This window comes from Colobus angolensis, unplaced genomic scaffold (genome assembly GCF_000951035.1).
Source record: "Colobus angolensis palliatus isolate OR3802 unplaced genomic scaffold, Cang.pa_1.0 Scaffold494, whole genome shotgun sequence".
NCBI lineage: Eukaryota > Metazoa > Chordata > Mammalia > Primates > Cercopithecidae > Colobus > Colobus angolensis.
The window spans coordinates 311,617-334,347 of NW_012118421.1; the positions used below are offsets into that span (position 1 = coordinate 311,617).

Genomic DNA, 22,731 nt, shown 5'->3' on the forward strand with positions numbered 1-22,731 from the left:
GGTTTCTTTTACAAATTCTAAAAGCAACTACACAAACTCACCTATACCTGGCACATCTGGCTACTGAAATCAGATGGTAAACTAGTGACTGTTTGAGTCAGGACTGTCTATCAATTTAGTTCAGATTCCAGAGAATTTGTGATTACAGATGAACTTCATTATTTGGCTGTTAACAGGGGAAACCTGTATCAAGTAATTACACACAGTGTGGTCTCACCAAGTTGTAAGGATATTCACACATAAATTTTATTTTAAAATCTATTAGTAATTTTTGAGTGAAAGGAACAATAGCAAACAATATAACATTACTGGGCCAATTCTTTTTTTTTTTTAATTATTATTATTATACTTTAAGTTCTAGGGTACATGTGCATAACGTGCATACTGGGCCACTTCTTGAACGGCAAACATTAAGAGTAAAAAAAAAAATTATTGAAAGCAGACACAATACATATGTAAAATTTCAGAGAGAAAGACTAGGAGATAAAATGCTAATCCTCTTTACCTCAATCTTATATAACAAAATATTGTTTCTAAAATGCAGTCCAAACTCTCCTCTAGTCCTATTAAATAATAGCCAAGAAGTCAATTTTTAAATAAAATTTACTTTTACTTATAAATATAAATATGCCCCCCCCCAAATATATCAAGATAGTTTTAAAACTCTGGTAGTCGGAATATATTATTTAAAAACTCTGTAACTTAGGCTGGGCACAGTGGCTCATGCCTGTAATCTCAGCACTTTGAGAGGCTGAGGTGGGCAGGTTACTTGAGGCAGGCGATTACTTGGGACCAGGAGTTCGAAACCAGCCTGGCCAACATGGCAAAACCCCATCTCTACTAAAAATACAAAAATTAGCTGAGGGTGTTGGCGCACACCTGTAATCCCAGCTACTCAGGAGGCTGAGGCATAAGAATCTCTTGTGCCTGAGAAGCGGAGGTTGCAGTGAGCCGAGATTGTGCTGTTACGTTACAGCTTGGCAACAGAGCCAAGAGTCTGTCTCAACACAAAACAAAACAACAACAACAAAAAAACACAACTCTATAACTCAACAACAAAAAGACAAACAACCCAATTTAAAAACAGGCAAAGAACTTGAATGGGTATTTCTCCAAAAAAATATACAAATGGCCAGTAAACACATGAAATGATACTCAACATCATTAGTCATCAGGGAAATGTAGATCAAAACCATGAGATACCATTTTACACCCGATAGGATGACTATAATTTTTAAAAACCACAGTATAACAACTCATGGCAAATGTATGGTGAAACTGGAACCCTCTGATAATGCAGGTGAGAATGTAAAGTGGCACAGCTGCTGGGAACAGCAGTTTGGCAGCTCCTCAAAAAGTTAAGCATAGATTACCATACGACCCAGCAATCCACTCCTAGGCATATATCTGCATGAATTTCAAACACGGACTCAAGCAGATCCCTATATGCCAATATTCAATGCAGCATTATTTACAGTAACCAAAAGGTGGAAACAATCCAAATACCTATCAATAGATGAATGGATAAACAAAATGTGATATACACATACAATGGATTATTCAGCCACAAAAAGGAATGAAGTTCCTAATTGTGCTACAACATGGATGAACCCTGAAAACATGTTACGTGAAATGAGCCAGATGCAAAAGGGCAAACATAACCTATCTCTATCTATACAAAATATCTAAAATAGGAAAATTCAAAGAGACAAAGTAGATCAGAGGTTCCTAGGGGCTGGGAGGAGGGAGAAAAACAAAGTTATAGCTTAATGGATACAAAATTTCTATTTCAAAGTAAACAGTGGTGATAGTCGTACAACACTGTGAATGTAATTGATGCCCTTTTAACTATTTTTAAATTTAAAAATAGTCAAAAGGGCATTAAATATACATTTTTTTAAATTACTAAACTTTATTGACACATAACTATCACCCAAAGTCAACAGTTTACATTAGTGTTCACTCTCAGTGTTACATAATTCTATGGGTTTTCACAAATGTAGATAATGACAGGTACCCTCTTGTGGTTTGAAAACATTAAAGAAAAAAATTCCAGAAATAAATAATTCATAAGTTTTAAATTGCATGCCGTCCTGCCCCATCCTACCCAGGACATGAATCTTCCATTTGTCCTACATATCCACACTGTATACACCGTGTATATGCCAAAGAGAAGCCATAAAGTGCTTCCTTTAAGTGAAAAGGTAAAATTTCTGGACTTAATAAGGAATAAAAAATTGTATGCTGAGTTTCCTAAGTTAATCTATGATAAGAATGAGTCTTCTATTCATGAAATTGTGAAGAAGGAAAATGAAATTTGTGCATAGTGTATATAGTCTGGTATTATCTGTGGTTTCAAGAATCCACTGAATGTCTTGGAACATACCCCCATGGATAGGGGAGCACTACTGTATTGTACACAATAGTCTCAACGCCCCAGAAACCCCCTGTGCTCTGACTATTCATCCCTCCCTTCTGAAAACCCCTGGCAATCACTTATTCTTTTACTGTCTCCATAGCTTTGCCTTTTCCAGAATGTCACAGTTGGAATCATACAGTATGGAGCCTTTTCAGATTGTATAATGTATATAGGCATATACCCACATGAGTTTAAATATATAGTACATTTCTTTCAGTTAGTACATATGCATTTAAATTTCCTCTATGTTTTTTCATGGTTTAACAGCTAATTTCTTTTTAGTGCTGAGTAATATTCCATTGTCTTTATGTACCACAGTTTATCCACTCACCTACTGAAGGACATCTTAGTTGCTTCAATGTTTTGAAGGTTCCAGATAACACTACTATAAACATCCATGTGCAGGTTTTTGTGTGAATGTAAGTTTCCAGTTCATTTGAGTAAATCCCAAAGCACGCAATTGCTACATCATATAAAAGTATGTTTGGTAGTATAAGAAACTGCCAAACTGAGCTCCTAAGTGGCTATGCCATTTTTCATTTCCACCAGCAATAAATGGAGTTCCTGGTGCTCCACACGCTCACTAGCATTTGGTGTTGTCAGTGTTCTGGATTTCGGTCATTCTAATAAGTATACAGTAATATCTCATTGTTGTTTTAATTTACAATTCCCTAATGACATATGATGTTGAACATCTTTTCATATGCTTACTTGCCATCTATATGGCTTCTTTGGTGAGGTACCTGTTCAGATCTTTTGCCATTTTTCAATTGGGTTGCTCGTTTTTTTGGGTTTTTTGAGACAGGGTCTGGCTCTGTCACCCAGGCTGGAGGGCAGTGGCTCAATCAGCTCACTGCAACCTCCACCTCCTGGGTTCAAGCCATCCTCCCACCTCAGTCTCCTAAGTAGCTAGGACCACAGGCCCGCACCACAATGCCCGGCTAATTTTTTTTTTTTTTGGTAGAGATGGGGGTTTCACTATGTTGCCCAGGCTGGTCTCAAACTCCTAAGCTCAAGCAATCCACCCCCCGTTGGCCTCCCAAAGTGTTGGGATTACAGGCATGAGCCATGGTGCCCAGCCCTCATTTTCTTAATATTGAGATTTAAGAGTTATTTGTATATTTTGGATAACAATCCTTCATCAGATTATCTTTTGCAAAACACTCTATGGCTTGACTTCTCATTCTCTTGACAATGTCTTTTGCAGAGTAAAAGTGTTCATAATTTTAAGGAAGTCCAGTTTACCAATTACTTCTTTCATGGGTTATGCCTTTTGTGTCATATCTAAAAAACTATCACCATATCCAAGGTCATCTGGGTTTTCTTCTATGTTTTCTAGGGGTTTTACACTTAGGTCTACAATCCATTTAGAGTTAATTTTTGTAAAAAGTGTAAAGTCTATGTCTAGATTTTTTTTTTTTACATGTGTATATCCAGGTTTTTCTAGCAGTATTGATTGAAAAGACTATTTTCTCTACTGTTTTGCCTTTGCTGCTTTGTCAAAAGTCAGTTGATTACATTTATGTGGGTCTATTTCAGAAGTGTTTATTCTGATTTGTTGATCGATCTGTCTATACTTTCACCAATACCACACTTTATGGATTACTGTAGTTTCACAGTAAGTCTTGAAGCTGGGTGGTGTCAGTTCTCTGACTTTGTTTTTCAATACTGTGTTGGCTATTCTGGGTCTCCCGTCTTTCCATATAAACTTTATAATCAGTTTACTGATATCCACAAAATAACTTGCTGAGATTTTGATTGGGAATGCATTGAACCTACCTATTAAGTAGGTATAAGCCTACAGATCAAGATGGGAAGAACTGACATCTTGACAACACTGCATATATCTTGTAGACATAATGAGCTATGTGATGCTGGGTAAATTTCCTAACTCCGAACTTCCATTTCTACTAAGTGATATGAGGATACGTCCATCTACCATTACAGAATGATTATAAGAAATAAAACAATTTATGTGAGTGTTGTTATAAGCCTAAATGAAAAAATGTTAATGAATAAATGAATAAAAATAAATGAATAAGTACTTGTTCCCTTCCCTTTTCTTTAAACAACCTACAGAAACATGAGAAAATCCACATTATGTTTTGATGGCAGGCAAAATTACCTGGAAGTCAATTTATTACTCAAATTAGAAAATTTTTAAAAATTAGGGAATTTAGAAATTGTAAGGTCCAAAAACAGCTATGTTTCACCCTTCCTGTGGTATCTGATGATGTCTACATACAGCAGTAGCAATCCACAAACAAATAGGTATTTTATGATATTGATGTATAGTGAAGGCTGAGATTCTTTAATCATAGACAAATTAGTTAAAAATAACTGTGAGCCAGGCGGGGTGGCTCACGCCTGTAATCCCAGCACTTTGGGAAGCCAAGGCGGGAGGATCACCTGAGGTTGGGAGTTCGCGACCAGCCTGACCAACATGGAGAAACCCCGTTTCTACTAAAAATACAAAATCAGCCAGGTGTGGTGGCACATCCCTGTAATTCCAGCTACTCGGGAAGGCTGAGGCAGGAGAATTGCTTAAACCCGTGAGGCAGAGGTTGTGGTTAGCCGAGATCGCACCATTGCACTCCAGCCTGCCCAACAAGAGCAAAACTCCGTTTCAAAACAAAAATAAACAAAAATAAAAATAAAAATACCTGTGAATAGGCCAGGTGTGGTGGCTCACATCTGTAATCCCAGCACTTTGGGAGGCCAAGGCAGGTGGATCACCTGAGGTCAGGAGTTTGAGACCAGCCTGGCCAACATGGCAAAACCCCATTTCTACTAAAAATACAAACGTTAGCTGGGTGTGGTGGCATGCACCTGTAATCCCAGCTACTTGGGAGGCTGAGGTGGGAGAATCACTTGAACCAGGGAGATGGAGTTTGCAGTGAGCTGAGACGCACCACTGCACTCCAGTCTGGGCGACAGTCAGACTCTGTCTCAAAAAACAAAACAAAACAAAAAAATCCTGTGAATAAATAATTGATTAGGCCAGGCGTGCGGGCTCAATGCCTGTAATCCCAACACTTTAGGAGGTTGAGGTGGGTGAATTGCTTGAGCTTAGAAATACCAGACTAGCCTGAGCAACATGATGAAACCCCATCTCTACAAAAAATACAAAAAATTAGCTGGGCATGGGTGCTGTGCACCTGTAGTCCCAGTTACTAGGAAAGCTGGCTTGAACCCAGGAGGTCAAGGCTGCAGTGAGCTGAGATCACGCCATTGCACACTCCAGCCTGGGTGACAGGGTGAGACCCTGTCTCAAAAACAAAAACAAAAAAACAAAAATAATTGATCAGCTTATTCACTTTTCTCATATCAAGGGTCTATTCCAAGTTAACTGTATACAAGGGATACGGCACAGTCTATTTAGTCAGGAAATTATGACTGATTGCTCCTATGGCCAAATTCAATCATACTTTGTAGTAAACTTCCTACAGATGTCACAAGTAGGATTCACCAATGGAAGTCTTCTTCAAAATGCTACGTTGTAACAGGCAAAATATTTACTAATACTAACTGAAATTTTGAATTAATGTGCTTTGTATTCAACGTTACAAATCAGCCAGAAAATACGCAGGTAGCTCATGTTCATATCTGAAAAAGGGACATTCATGAGCTGAATAACAGCATGCTGATCCCCAGAATCTACAGAGTCCTCATCTCAAATCACCTCACAGCGCTTAAAAGAATTAGAAAAGTATATGAAAAGTTACTACATGGGGCCAGGCATGGTGGCTCACGCCTATAATCCCAGCACTTTGGGAGGCCGATATAGGCAGATGAACTGAGGTCAGGAGTTCAAGACCAGCCTGGCCAACATGGTGAAACCCAGTCTCTACTAAAAAATACAAAATCTAGCCAGGCGTGGTGGCACGCGCCTATAGTCCCAGCTACTCAGGAGGCTAAGGCAGGAGATCACTTGAATCCAGGAAGGTTGCAGTGGGCCGAGACTGCGCCACTGTACTCCAGCCTGGGCTACAGAGTGAGACTGCATCTCAAAAAAAAAAAAAAAAAGTTACTACATGGGTCGAGTGCAGCGGTTCACACCTGTAATCCCAGCACTTTGGGAGGCCGAGGTGGGCGGATCACTTGAGGTCAGGAGTTTGAGACCAGCCTGGCCAAACTGGAGAAACCCCGTCTCTACTAAAAACACAAAAATTAGCTGGGGGTGGTGGCACATGCCTTTAATCCCAGCTACTAGAGGGGCTGAAGCAGGAGAATCACTTGAACCAGAGAGACAGGGGGTTCCAGTGAGCCAAGATCGTGACACTGCACTCCAGCCTGGGCAACAAGAACGAAACTGTCTCAAAAAAAATTCAGATAAATAAATGCTTACCGTATTTAAACATGAATTTTAAAAATACCTTGCATATACAAAATCTGTGTTCAATCCTTTAAGACTGGGCTTAGTTTTTATACCTTGAATTAAAATTTTCAAGAGGCATTCCAAAAAATTAGAGACTTTATTTGTACTTACTGTTAATGAATACTTACATGTTTACTTATATTTGTACCTATGCACACACTCATCTGATTTACAACTAACTCTGGCCGGGTGCGGTGGCGCAAGCCTGTAATCCCAGCACTTTGGGAGGCCGAGGCGGGCGGATCACGAGGTCAGGAGATCGAAACCATCCTGGCTAACACGGTGAAACCCCGTCTCTACTAAAAATACAAAAAATTAGCCGGCGTGGTGGCGGGCGCCTGTAATCCCAGCTACTTGGAGGCTGAGGCGGGAGAATGGCGTGAACCCGGGAGGCGGAGCTTGCAGTGAGCCGAGATTGCGCCACTGCACTCCAGTCTGGGCGACAAGCGAGACTCCATCACAAAAAAAAAAAAAAAAAAAAACAACAACTAACTCCATTTAAAGGTTATAATCTTTGACATAGTCCAAACAAAACACATGAAGACATGCTCAAGGACATACATTTACTACTGTAATTCCCACAAATTTTGCATCCCGAACCCTATACTTAACAGAAGACATGAACAAGTAATACAGTAATTTATTTTTCTGGTTAATAGTAGCAAGTTGGCCAGGCACAGTGGCTCCTGTCTGTAATCCCAGCACTTCAAGAGACTGAAGTGGGAGGAGCTCTTGAAGCCAGGAGTTTGACACCAGCGTGAGCAATATAGCAAGACCCTGTCTCTACTTTAAAAAAAAAAAATTTTTTTTTAATTAAAAATTAACCAGGCATGGTAGCATGCACCTGTAGTCCTAGGTACTTGGGAGGATGAAGCAGGAAGACTGCTTGAGCCCAGGAGTTTGAAGCTGCGGTGAGCTACGATCTCACCACTGCACTCCAGCCTAGGCAACAGAACAAGATTCCATCTCTTTAAAAAAAAAAGCGAGAGATGTATCAAAAGACTTATACAGGAGCATGTCATGCTTCATTCACTCACTTAAAAATTACTCTGTCAGACAATGTGCTAGTTAGATGACCTTGTACAAAGCCAATTAACCTTCCTGAGTCTCAGGTTTTTCCTTGTTAAATTAGAATTACAACACTTTTCCAGAACTGACCAAAATGCATATAAAGCATTTAGCACAGTGCCTGATCATAGTCAATTCTCAAATGCTAGTTATAGCTATAATAGTTAATGTCAGGTAAAATGAGAACTTGAACAAAAAGTTTCTGAAAGAACTTATCAACACTGGTGTTTCAGGAGCAAAGTAAAAGAAGTAGGTAAGAGTGATCTCAGATTTCTTTTTTTTTAACATTATGGTACTGTTCACTAAAAATAGGAAACCAAGGAAGACACAAGACAGGTGGGAGAAAGCATTTTGAAGTCTGAGATGCCTAAAAGGGACCAGGATGGAGAAATAATGATTTAGAATAGTCATTGTGGAGAACAGAAGAGGTTGCTGAGCTAAAACATGTAAAAGAACTTTTAATTGGTTGCAGACTCAGCTGAGATTTTAAATTCCTAGCTACATGTTTGTGTGATTTTTCTCCAACAGCACCCAGCTGACACAGACCATCAACTGTCTGAATTTTAGGTGGTCACAGCGTTTCTTTATTGTGTGTGCCAAAGGGAATGACTGTTAAAGTACAGAATGGATTTTTTCAAGTAAACAAAAGTAGGGACCAGGTGCGGTGGCTCACGCCTGTAATCCCAAGACTTTGGGAGGCCGAGGCGGGTCGATCACCTGAGGTCAGGAGTTCAAGACCAGCCTGACCAACATGGTGAAACCCCGCTACTACTAAAAATGCAAAATTAGCCGGGCGTGGTGGCACGTGCCTGTAATCCCAGCTACTTGGGAGGCTGAGGCAGGAGAATCACTTGAACCTGGGAGACTTCAGTGAGCCGAGATCGCACCATTGCACTGCAGCCTGGGCAACAAGAGGGAAACTTCATCTCCAAAAAAAAAAAAAAAAAAGCAGCGGGGGGCAGGGGGGATGTATAAATGACTGAATGAGAGTTAGCATCCATTGCTCTTCAGCAGCTGAGTAGTGTTAACTAGGTAAATTTCAGTTTTGAAAATTCTAACATCATTGTTGAACTAGATTGTTTAGATGAGTACTATACCACAGTATGACTAGAAGGAAAAAAGGATGAAAGAAAAGTTATTTCGGCCAGGCGTGGTGGCTCATGCCTGTAATCCCAGCACTTTGAGGGGCCAGGGCAGGCAGATCACCTGAGGTCAGGAGTTCAAGACCAGCCTGGCCAACATGGTGAAACCCTGTCTCTACCACAGATACAAAAATTAGCTAGGCATGGTGGAGGGAGCCTGTGATCCCAGCTACTCAGGAGGCTGAGGCAGGAGAATCGCTTGAATATGGGAGGTGGAGGTTGCAGTGAGCTGAGATTGAGCCACTGAACTCCAGCCTGGGCGAGAGCGCGAAACTCCATCTCAAAAAAAAAAAAAAAAGTTGTTTCAATGGAATATCAGTAGGCAATTTGCCAAATAATTTAAAAATTAATAAAAATCACTTACCCATTTTGAAAAGAACAGCTTTGTGTTTCTGAATCATCACTATCACTGATGATAATAGTTTCTCCATCCACACTGTTAACATGTCCATTAGCAAAACCATTTTGATGTGATGGAGGGAGGACTTCCAAAATCCTACACTGCAACCTGAAATAAAATGATACATTTAAAAATGCAAATAATTTGATATTTTACAGCCAAACATTTCAGAGCAACCGATTTGTTTTGAACCAGTTATTTCGTTTTCCAGAGTCTATTAGCCGATTTAAACAATTTACTTAAAAAGAAAATCAGTGGGGCCAGGCGCGGTAGCTCATGCCTGTAATCCCAGCACTTTGGGAGGCCGAGGTGGGCGGATCACGAGGTCAGGAGATCGAGACCATCCTGGCTAACACGGTGAAACCCCATCTCTACTAAAAAGACAAAATATTAGCCAGGCGTTGTGGCGGGCACCTGTAATCCCAGTTACTTGGGAGGCTGAGGCAGGAGAATGGTGTGAACCCGGTAGGCAGAGCCTGCAGTGAGCCGAGATCATACTACTGCACTCCAGTCTGGGAGACAGAGCGAAACTCCATCTCAAAAAACAAAAAAAGAAAATCTGTAACATTTAATTTAAGCAAATATTAGACACAATTTAAAGCTGTAAAACTATTTTAAAACACAATTTATCAAGATTATACAAAATTATCTGATTTCCTTCCTTCTGCTAGCTCTGGATTGTTTGTTCTTCTTCTAGTTCCTTAGGTTGTAAAGTTAGGTTGCTGATGTGAGATCTTTCTTGTATTTTAACGTAAGGATTTATAGCTAAAAACTCCCCCCTTAGCACTGCTTTTGCTGTATCCCATAAATTTTGGTATATTTTTGTTTTCATTCATCTCTAAGTTACTTTCTAATTTTCCTTAGGATTTCTTCTTTGCTCCATTGGTTAAGAGCGTGTTTTAAATTTTCATAAATTTGCGAATTTTCCAGTTTTCCTTTGTTAATGATTGCGAAGTTCATGTTGTTGTGGTCAGAGAAGATACTTTGTATGAGCTCGTGATGCTTAATTTTAGGTGTCAACTTGATGCAAAAGCAGATAGTCGCTAAAGTATTATTGCTGAATGTGTCTATGAGGGCGTTTCCAGAGAAGAGTGGCGTGTGAGTGGACTGAGTTGGGGAAGATTCTCCCTCAATGTGAGCAGGCACCATCCAATTAACTGGGGGCCCAGACAGAACAAAAAGGCAGAGAAAAGACAAGTTCATTCTGATTCCTGGAACTGGGACACCTCTCTTCCCCTGCCTTTGGACATCAGCAACTCCAGGTCCTCCAGCCTTTGAATTTTGGGACTTGTACCAGTGTCCCCTCCTCCATACTCTCTCCCCATCCCTTGTCCTATCTCTCTCTCTTGATATGTATCTCCTGTTGGTTCTGTCTCTCTCTGGAAAACTCTGTCTAATATAGATATCTACCTTCTAAAATCCAATGAGACTGAATTTGTGACCTAGCATAAGGTTTATCCTGGAGAATATGCCATGTGCACTTGAGAAGAATGTGTATTGTTGTTGGGTTGAGTGTTCTATCTGTTACATCTAGTTGATTTATTGCATTGTTCAGATCCTCTATTTCTTAACTTCTGCCAGGTTGTTCCATCCATTATGGAAGATGGCGTACTGAAGTCTCCAGCTATTATTGTGAAAATGTCTGTTTCTCTTAGCAGTTATATTCCTAACTAAAGTTAACTGTTTAGAAAGTCATATATTGGCACAGTATCTTATTTTACAGAGTTGGGGCCTTGTAATTTTTGAAAGTATCCAATATTTTAAATTCTAAAATTCTTCAGACTATAACCTTTTTATTCTCACGAATTTTGTTGTGACTTCTGATCTCTGGAAAGCTTCCTATTCACTAACTCTATCACCCCTATTCTGGCTTCCTTTACTCTGCATACTGTATCTGGATTTTATGGGCCATGATTTTAGACTCATTCAACCACAATTAAAATATTCCTTAATCCCATCTCTATTGTGCCAATTTTCAATGCTAGAAAAGACAGCACCTGTTTTCTCACCACACTCACTCTTGTTCCAAATTCTTTACTTCCTGCCTTGAAACCATGAGTCTCCTATGAATTCAAGGTTAGGATCTCACTGTTATTGTTGAGATAACTTTTGTTCGTTCTCAAAACAGATTTCCAAAACTTTCTCCTTTCCTCAAGTCCCAGTCTCAGTGCTTTAACATTAGAAAATGAAACAGATCTTGACTTAGGCTCTTTGACTTCCTTCTCAACATCAAATGTCCATATCCTTTATAACTGTTCCAGCCCGTAACCTCTTCTCTTATCCCGCTGCATTGTGTTTCTCCTCCTGTATATCTTCAGTTTTCCTCGGCTAAGAAACATACTCTTCAATATCCTAGAAAGGTTACATCTATCTCTAGCTTTCTAGAGACTTCAGGGTATGGTCTCTTCTCACTCCCTAGAGGGACCTCCCATTGCTGAAGCCAAAGTAGATTCCAAGAACAGAAACAATCCAATTTTTATAAATATCCCTTTATATGGAAGCATAGTGATTGCCAAAGCAAGGGGAAGGCCAAGCAAAGATAATCTGCATCTGTACCTGCTCTGTGGACATTTTGCTTCTTGTAAAGACCATTTGCACGCCTGTAATCCCAGCACTTGGGGACGGTGAGAAAGGCAGATCAATTGCTTGAGGCCAAGATTTCAAGACCAGCTTGGCCAACATGGCAGAACCCCATCTCTACTAAAAATACAAAAATTAGCTGGGTGTGGTGGCACGCACCTGTAATCCCATCTACTTGGGAGGCTGAGGCACAAGAAGCGCTTGAAGCTGGGAGGCGGAAGTTGTGGTGAGCCGAGATCATGCCACTGCACTCCAGCCTGGGCAACAGAGTGAGACTCTGTCTTAAAAAAATTTTTAAAAAGCCAGGCGTGGTGGTGCTGCACACCGGTAATACCAGCTATTCAGATCCTGCAACTGCATGTACCCCAGCTTGGGTGACAGAGTGAGACTATCAAAAAAACAAAACAAAAAAAAACAAAAAAAAATTTCATTGGCTAAAAAATAAATTAATAGCAACTTCCTATCAATTTATAATCTGCTCTTCAATGTACCCTCTTCTCCCAGGACTTATTCACCCATCAGTGAAGTCTTCTCTCCTTCCATTTACTGTCGTGTGGTTCAAAAGTGTGACTTAGATTGTCTCTCCACTTCCCTACCCTTCTTACAATTTTGGTCATCATGTAAAAAATTTGTCCCAAGAAAGTCACAGTAATCTAACTATTGGTCAATAAATCCAAAGTCTTGTCTTAGTTGTCTTAATCTTCTGTAAACCATTATCCATCCCCTTACTAAAAAATTCCACCTCTATTTTTATGGTACAAAATCTTCCCTATTTATCATCTAACCTACCTCCCTGACTATACTTTTTTCTGTCTTTGCCTGCTTCTTTATCTCCTCATACTACCAAAATATACACTGATTTCCCCAAAGTGCTACTGCATATCTCTTGGTTGGTATATAGTTTCCCTTGGTGATTCATCTCAGCTCTAGATAACTGATTGTCTGACTCTCAACTTCTAGAAATGTGGTCAAAAAAATCCATTTCTTCTCCAGAGGGAGTTTATGTAACCAATGAGGTTTCATCTCTACTAAGAGAGTCACCATAATAGTGTTGGTGAGGATGTAGAACCACCTTGAAAAACAGTATGACAGCTCCTCAAAGATTTACCATATGACCGTGTGATTCCACTTTTAGCTATATACCTGAGAGACATGAAACATATGTCCACACAAACTTGAACATAAATGTTCAAAATAGCATTACTCCTAAGAGCCAAAAATTATAAACAATCCAAATATCCATCAACTGATCATTAAAATGTGTTATATACAATAAAATATTATCCAGCAAAAAAAAACAGGAATGAAGTACTGATACATGGTACAATATTTATGAATCTTGAAAACATTATGCTAATGAAAGGCGCCAGACACAAAAGACCACCTATCGTAGGAATCCATTTATATGAAATATTCAGAAAGGCAAATCTCTAGAGAGAAGATAGACAAAGTAGGTACCAGAAACTTGGTGGCAGGGGGTGGGGCAGGCAGTGTAAGGGGACAGGAGGGCCATGGGCAGTGACTGCTAATGGGCAAAGCTTTCTTTCTGAGATTTTGAAAATGTTTGAAAATTAAAACTACATTTTAAATGGGTGAATTTTATGGTATGTGAAATATAACTCAATGAAGTCATTAAAAAAGAGTTGCAAAATATAGTAGGGAGTAAATATAAAGGAGAGAGAGCATTGCTGGGATTATATTTATGGTATCTCTTTTTTTTGAGACGGAGTCTGGCTCTGTCGCCCAGGCTGGAGCGCAGTGGCCGGATCTCAGCTCACTGAAAGCTCCACCTCCCCAGGTTCACGCCATTCTCCTGCCTCAGCCTCCCGAGTAGCTGGGACTACAGGCGCCCGCCACCTCGCGCGGCTAGTTTTTTGTATTTTTTAGTAGAGACGGGGTTTCACCGTGTTAGCCAGGATGGTCTCGATCTCCTGACCTCGTGATCCACCCGTCTTGGCCTCCCAAAGTGCTGGGATTACAGGCTTGAGCCACCGCGCCCGGCCTATGGTATCTCTACAACTCCTTTTTTTTTTTTTTTTTTTTTTGAGTCTCGCTCTGTCCCCCAGGCAATGTGCAATCTCAGCTCACTGCAACCGCTGCCTCCCGGGTTCAACTGATTCTCCCACCTCAGCATCCCAAGTAGCTGGGACTACAGGCACACGCCACCATGCCCAGCTAATATTTTGTATTTTTAGTAGAGATGGGGTTTCTCCATGTTGGCCAGGCTGGAGCTGCCATAACTCTTATGCAATCCTGGGGAAGGTTTTATTAACTACAAATATTCTAAGCACATAAATACCTACCGTTGGGCTAAATCTCTATTCTCTGAGAAAAAGTGTTTCAAGATTAGATACTCTGCTGTATCATTCATTTGGTTATCCCATACCATTAACAAATTTTGATATACTGTGGGCATCCTGTCTCATTTACCAACTCTACTCTCCTAGGAACTTTATTCTTCCCATGTTCTACCCTCTTCCAAATGTCTAATAAAGAGCTGCCATGTTCTCCCAAAATAATGGCCAGAGTTAGCTGATACAGGGTAGGCTCTACTTTGCTGAGCTCATATATCTCTTCTAAGATTTTTAAACTTGGAATCTAGAAGGTAAAAATCAGTCCATGTCTCCCATCATGAAACCTGTAAGACAAAATTCTGGTGCTGTCGGCAGCCATATATCATGGAGGAGACAGTGTGCAGCGAGAGGTGGTAAAATCTATAAGACAGAAGAGATGGCAAGGGTACTAGAGGCAATTAGTTCTTTTATTTCTGTTCTTCCTCAGATTTAGCTGCACCTTGCCCATTCCAGGCTTAGCTGTTTAATCTTTCCTTCCATTTAACAAACTAATAATTCTACACTCAAACAAAAGAAAACATAACACCCTAAAGCTTAGGGTGTTCCACAGCACCCTAAAGCTTAAGAATCAACAAAATGTATACTATATGGGTCAACCCAAAGTCCTCAAAGCATCTGATCTTCTACCTTCTGCTCATTCCCCCTCACTGAGATTTACGTAAGTTCAATTAAATTTAAACATCCTAGTCTTGGTCCTTTTCAAGCTGCTCTTTTTAAAAAATTGAGAAAAAAAAAGACTCACTAAAATCAGAAGTGAAAGTAAGAATATTATTGCTGATTTCACAGAAATAAAAAAGGTTATAAGAGAACACTGGCTGGGTGGGATAGCTCACACCTAATCCCAGCACTTTGGCAGGCTGAGGGGAGATGGCTTGAGCCCAGGAGTTCAAGACCAGCTTGGGTAACGTGGAGAAACCCTGCCTCTACAAAAATACAAAAATTAGCCAGGCATTGTGGTGTGCACTCGCAGTCCCAGCTACCTGGGAGGCTGAGGTTGGAGGATCATTGAGTCCAGGAGGTAGAGGCTGTCTCAGAAAATATATATATGTATGCATGTATGTATATATGTATATATGTAGGTATGTATATTTCCTAACAAAGAAAAGCCCAAGAACAGATGGCTTCACTGGGGAATTCTATTCAACACTTACAGAAGCATTAACATACATTATCTCAAAATCTCCAAAAAACTAAAGAGGGAATATTTCCTAATTCATTCTATAAGGCCAGCATTACCCTGATACCCAGGCAGACAAAGAGTTGGAGAATATATGAAGAACTCTTACAACTCAAAAAAAAAAAAAAAAATCCCCAAACCACTCAATTCAAAGATGGGCAAAAGACTTGAATAGACATTTCTCCAAGAAGATACAAACAGCAATAAGCACAAGAAAGATGCTCAGCATCATTTGTCATAAGGAAAATACAAAATCAAAACCACAATGAGATACCACTTCACCCTAAGATGGTTATATATTTCTTCTTTTTTTAAAACACAGAAATTAACAAGTGTTAATGAGAATGTAAAGAAATTGGAACCCCAGTGCATTGCTGGTGGCAATATAAAATGGTACAACTGCTGTAGAGAACAGTTTGGCAATTCCTCAAAAAGTTAAACATCTAATTACTATATAGCCCAGCAATTCCACTTCCAGGTATATATCCAAAAGAATTGAAAACAAGAAGTCAGATACTCATACACCAATGCTCATAGCAGTATTATTCACAATAGCTAAAAGGTGGAATCAACCCAAGTGTCCATCAACAGATGAATGGATAAGCAAAATGTGGTATATACATATAATGGAACATTCAGAAATAAAAAGGAATAAAATTCTGGTACATGCTACAAGGTGGATGAACCTTGAAAACATGTTCATAGGCTGGGCAATAGAGTGAGATCCCCAACTCTACCAAAAAACATTTAAAAATTAGCCAGGTGACCGGACGTGGTGGCTCATGCCTGTAATCCCAGCACTTTGCGAGGCCGAGGCGGGCCAATCACAAGGTCAGGAGATTGAGACCATCCTGGCTAACACGGTGAAACCCCATCTCTAATAAAAATACAAAAAATTAGCCGGACATGGTGGTGGGCGCCTGTAATCCCAGCTACTTGGGAGGCTGAGGCAGGAGGATGGCGTGAACCCAGGAGCTAGAGCTTGCAGTGAGCCGAGATTGCGCACTGCACTCCAGCCTGTGTGACAGAGCAAGACTCTGTCTCAAAAAAAAAAAAAAAAGTAAAAATAAAAATTAGCCAGGTGTGGTGGTGCACACCAGTGGTCCCAGCTGCTAGGGAGGCTGTGGTGGGAAGATCACTTGAGCCTGGGAAGTTGAGGATGCAGTGAGCTGTGATTATACTACTACACTTCAGCCTGGGCAACAATGTGAGACACTGTCTCAAAAAAAACCCCAAGCTTGGCCAGGCATGGTGGCTCACGCCTGTAATCCCAGCACTCTGGGAGGCCGAGGCGGGCGGATCGCGAGGTCAGGAGTTTGAGATCAGCCTGACCAAACATAGTGAAACCCCATCTCTACTAAAAATACAAAAATTAGCTGGACGTGGTGGTGCGCGCCTAAAATCCCAGCTACTTGGGAGGCTGAGACAGGAGAATCGCTTGAACCTGGGAGGTGGAGCTTGTAGTGAGCAGAGATTGCGCCACTGCACTCCAGCCTGGGTGACAGAGTCAGACTCCATCTCAAAAAACAAAACAAAACAAAACTCCCAAGCAAACAAAAAAGAAAACATTCTGTTCAGTGAAATAAGCCACAAAAGGACAAATATGATTCCATTTATATGAAGTATCTGGAATAGGCAAATTCATAGAGAAAGAACATAGAATAAAGGTTACCAGAAGCTGGGGGAAGGATAGAATGGAGAGTTATTGCTTAATAGGTGCAGAGTTTCTGTTTGGGATGATGAAAAAGTTCTGGAAATAGTGGTGATATTTACACAATACTGTGTACAACATTAAGTACACTGTGAATGTACTTAATGCCACTGAACTGCACACTTAAAATGACTAAAATAGTAAAATTTTTATGTTTATTTTACTAAAATGAAAAAAAAAACAACTTTTTTTATTCTAAGAGAAAAGCTTGAGAAGAGGCTCAATTACCAATCCTACATTAGTAGCAAATGGAAATGATGTCTACAGAACTATAGCCTGACTTTCACCACTGACTGGTAGAAATAAACCAGTGTTTCTCAAGAGGAACAACTACAGGAAATCATATCAAAACCTGTTAGGTAATTATGTAGCCTATTGATAAAAAGGTTCTGTACTTTTGTAACATGAGCTGTACAAAAATATGAAAGAAATCAAATGGATCTGCCTTTGAAGGACTTAGATATCAGATCTATCAGGGCTCATATTACTAAGGCTTCTGGGAAGTAATGAAGGAAGCTTTTCAGGGACCCTATAACAAGGTTTCTCAAGTTAGAAACAGAGATGACCTTTGCTGGCAGAGCCCAGATGAATGCCCCTTAAGTGGTAACAGTAGTGGTGGTCATGAGGCAAATACAGGGTAAATGAGTCCACTTGGAACCCAAGCACAGTTGATGTGAGGCCTGACAGTCATCAGTGGGAACAACTGACCACAGTAGGTCCCACAGGGCTACAATAATTTGAGGACTAATATATTTAAAACCAACATAAAGAAATACAATTCCCTGACATTGGAATTACAGAGAAGGAAACCAGTGCAACACAGGGACATTGCCCAGAAGTAAATTATATAAATTGCAGTAGTTATTGTCAATGCTACTATTAACTTTGTAGCACACCCAAACCACCGGTAGCATTCCTTGCCAATCTAATCAAGGCTAACCCTTCCCATAGGTACTTAGGTAAACTTACGTTACTCAAGATGTCCAAGTCAACATCTAATAGATTTCCAGAGACTTAGTCTATGTCTTTCATAGCTACTTGCTACCATTTCTTGATTCTAGGGAGTCCAAACAAGTTTATAGGGGTGTATGTAAAAAACAGAGAATCATGAATTAAGACCCAGCTAGAGGATCTTCAAGAGCATAGACACTATTTGAATTAAAGTTATGCTCCATTATTTGAAAATACAGTGGAAGAATGATTTAAGAGTCCTTATTATTAGCGTTCATGTGTGCCCGATTAAATATGTAATTTACATATATGTCTCTCCTCATATATCAATCAACTCCCTAAGTTATACATTTTCTAGAAGATGAAATTTCAGCTCAAGATTTTTTTTTTTCTTTCTTTTTTCTTTTTTTTTGAGATGGAGTCTCGCTCTGTTGCCCAGGCTGGAGTGCAGTGGCGCAGTCTCGGCTCACTGCAACCTCCACCTCCTGAGTTCACACCATTCTCCTGCCTCAGCCTCCCCAGTAGCTGGGATTACAGGCATGCACCACCATGCCCAGCTAACTGTTGTATTTTTAGAAGACAGGGTTTCACGGTGTTAGCCAGGATGGTCTCCATCTCCTGACCTTGTGATCCACCCACCTTTGCTTCCCAAAGTGCTAGGATTACAGACGTGAGCCACTGCATCCTGCCCAGGGTCAGATTTAAATAATTTGATCTCAGTCACACAACCAGTAATGGTACAGCCAAAACTTTAACTGTGTGACTCTCAAGCCCATATACTTTCTAATTTTCCACTCTACTACTAGAGTTGAAGGGAATGGAAGGATTATGTTGACCCAAGGGCATTTCACAATTTTAAGCCCAGGCAATGTGAGGCTCCTTAAAGTGCTAACAAACATTTCAGAGTGAAAGCAAGACTGTGGAATGGAAGTAAGTACAGTATAAGGGCACAACATTAATTAGTCATAAATCTATAATAAGCTGAACATGGAAATAGCTTTTTTTTTTTTTTTTGAGATGGAGTTTCACTCTTGTTGCCAGTCTGGGATGCAATGGCGCGATCTCAGCTCACTGCAACCTCTGCCTCTTGGGTTCAAGCAATTCTCCTGCCTCAGCTTCCCAAGTAGCTGGGATTACCAGCATGTGTCACCATGCCCAGCTAATTTTGTATTTTTAGTGGAGATGGGGTTTCTCCATGTTGGTCAGGCTGGTCTCAAACTCTCGACCTCAGGTGATCTGCCCACCTCAGCCTCCCAAAGTGTTGGGATTACAGGCGTGAGCCACTGCGCCCAGCTGGAAATAGCTTTTTATAAGGATAGTCTAGAATGTATATACTTTCCCATAAAAAGCTATTTTTAGTAGCAATTTAAATTTATATCTCAAAAATTCAATGAAACAAAAGCAAATTATAAAACTTTCTATAACTGAGACATATGCAGAATTTCTACAAGGTATTTGAGGTAGAAGGTAAATAGTTAACAGCAAAGGGAAAGAAGATCTAGAAGCCTGGGAAGACCTACTTGAAATAAGAGACTGACCTTCTGTTTGGGTCTCCAAAAATGGAATACGCTGAATCTATAGCATACTTCACATCTGCTCCCCATTCTGCCTCATTAACCTTTATTTTCCAGTAATACAGGTGCAAGAATATTTATAAAAAATACTATGCTTGGACAATTAAGTCGATATTTTCTAACAGTGAACTGATTAATTTGAAGTTTAGAGTTAAAAAACAAAATCCTTAAATTAAGGTTATGTGATACCTCATTTTAAGTGGAAGAAACCACAGCATTCAAGCGAGTCAGCTACTCACACAAAAAGACTGTGAATTATGTTGATTACTTGTCAAGGAGAAAAAAGAAGTCAAGAAAAGATTGCTTTGTTTATAATTCCTCACTTTTTTAGAGAAATACATCAATGTAGCTCAAAGAATGTTTCTTTTTAAAAATTTATTATTTTTAGTAGACACAGGGTCTTGCTATGTTGCCCAGGCTGGCCTCAAACTCCTGGGTTCAAGCAATCCTTCCACCTCGGCCTCCCAAAGTGCTAGGATTATAGGCATGAGCAACCATGCCTGGCCTAAAAAGAATGCTTCATTTTTAACTGTTCTGAGACCCTTTATGGACTACAGAACCAGACCTTATTATTTCTCCAACTGTCATGACCTATTATAAGTCTAAATATCACAAGATAATAATCACTAGATTCTTACTGAAGACTAAATCCATTATTAAAGATATATTTAATACAACTAAGTCTTTTTTTTCTTTTTGAGACAGGGTCTTTGTTGCTCAGGCTAGAGTGCAGTGGTGTGATCTTGGTTCACTGCCATTTCTGCCTCCCAGTCTCAAGCAATCCTCTAACCTCAGCCTCCTAAGTAGCTGGGACTACAGGTGAATACCACCATCCCCAGCTAAATTTTTTTTTTTTTTTTGGTAGAGATGGGTTTTTGCCATGTTGCTCGGGCTTGTTTTGAACTCCTGGCCTCAAACAATCCTCCTGCCTCAGTCTCTCCAAGTGCTGGGATTACAGGCATGAGCCACTGAGCCCAGTCACAAAAATCTTAAGAAAATTCTACACACAAAATCCATGGATTAAACCCTACATATTTCTAATTAGTTTCCAAACATCTGGATATTATTAATATGCTGCTTAACCTCCTTAGTATTCAAAAGTATCTTATTAAAGCCTTATTAATTAGTGTGGCTACAGAATCAACCAAATTAATTAAAACTACCAAAAACTTTAAAATTCCAACTAGTACATTCAAATAAATAGGTATTCAATTGTTTGTGGACTCAGCTTTATGTCAGCCAGCACATTGGCACAAACATGTAAGACAGTCTTGCCTCCTTACAGCAAGGTTAACATTTTATGATCAGAGACAACAACACATTAAATATGAAAAGCCACCACAGATTTGACAAGTGATCTTTTGTTTTAACATAGTAACAGTATTTTCAAACTAACTGGCCTCAATGTGAAAAAGGCATAGGAAAAGGCTTCTTGTCTTTCCCCTATTCTGAGCCATCCTGAACACTGAAAACGATTGTTATAACATCGGGATGATGAAGCAGAAAAGAAGTAAAACCCTGAGTTCCTGACAACTTTGTGGACCTATCATACCAGCCCTACACTACACACTTCTGGATTCATTTTACACAAGAGAAAAACTCCTATTTTGTTTATGCCATTAAACACTTCAATTATATGCATCCAAGGCAAATCCCACTGATAAGGAAAGGCAATCTACTATTAGGTGTGCTAGATATTTATTAAACACTGGTCACTTTATAAACATTTGCGTATGTTAAATTCACTTCATGAATCACAGAACCTGAATAAGGTTTTTAAATTTAAAAGTTACTGACAATACAGATTTCAAGTCATATTTGTTTCAGAAAATTGAAAATCTGAAGAGAAACAGCAATGTGAGGGAGCCCTGCAGTGATAGAAATGTTCTGTATTATAACTGTATCAATGTCAATATTCTGGTTGTGGTACTGTACTATAATTTTGCAAGATAACATCATGGGGGAAACTATTTTTTTCTTTTTTTTTGAGACAGAGTCTCCCTGTTACCCAGGCTGGAGTTCAGTGGCAAGATCTTGGCTCACTGCAACTTCCTCCACCTTCCAGGTTTAAGTGATTCTCCTGCCTCAGACTCCCAAGTAGCTGGAATTACAGGCACCCACCACCACGCCTGGCTAATTTTTGTATTTTTAGTAAAGACAGGGTTTCACCATGTTAACCAGGCTGGTCTCGAACTCCTGATCTCAGATGATCCACGCACCTCGGCCTCCCAAAGTGCTGGGATTAGAGGTATGAGCCACCATTCCCCGCCGGGAAACAATTATTTCACAACTACATGTGAGCCTACAGTAGTCGCAAAAAAAAGTTTAACTTTAAAATACTATTGATAAACATTAACAAAATATTAACTCAAATTAAAAATATTCATTCCATAAGAGAAATAAATACATAATGAAAGTAATAAATACTACATAAAGCTATAGTAATGATGACACTGTAGTATTGGTGAAAGGATTGCCAAATAGATCAATGGAAAAGAATAAAGTCCAGAAATAGTCTATAATTCCATTTATATTTTATTCTGGAAAAGGCAAAATTTTGAGGACAGAAAACAGATCAGTGGTTTGTCAAAGGCTAGAAGGTGAAGCAAGGGTTGACTACAAAGGGGGCACAAATGAATTTTGTGGAGGTTCATAGAAATGTCCTATGTCCTGACTGTGGTGAATTATACGACTGTGTCAAATTTCAGAACTTGGCTGGGCGTGGTGGCGCAAGCCTCTAATCCCAGCACTTTGGGAGGCTGAGGCAGGTGGATCGCTTGATGATCAGGAGTTCGAGATCAGCAACACGGTGAAACTCTCTACAAAAAATACAGAATTTAGCCAGCGTGGTAGTGTGCGCCTGTAGTCCCAGTTACTCAGGAGGCTGAGGCAAGAGGATGACTTTAGCCCAGAAGGTTGAAGTAAGCTGAGATCACACCACCACACTCCAGCCTGGGCGACTGAGCCAGAACCTATC

General features: G+C 39.9%; 1 protein-coding gene across 2 annotated transcripts in view; it reads right to left on the reverse strand.

The window, feature by feature from the left end:
- The window catches only part of BAZ1A (bromodomain adjacent to zinc finger domain, 1A), a 134,606-nt gene that overhangs the window by 83,383 nt on the left and 28,492 nt on the right, over positions 1-22,731 (reverse strand). For both annotated transcript variants that reach the window (XM_011959454.1, XM_011959453.1), the window contains exon 2: positions 9,372-9,515. In XM_011959454.1, the coding sequence (XP_011814844.1) occupies positions 9,372-9,515 (144 nt within the window). The remainder of the gene's footprint in view (positions 1-9,371; positions 9,516-22,731) is intronic.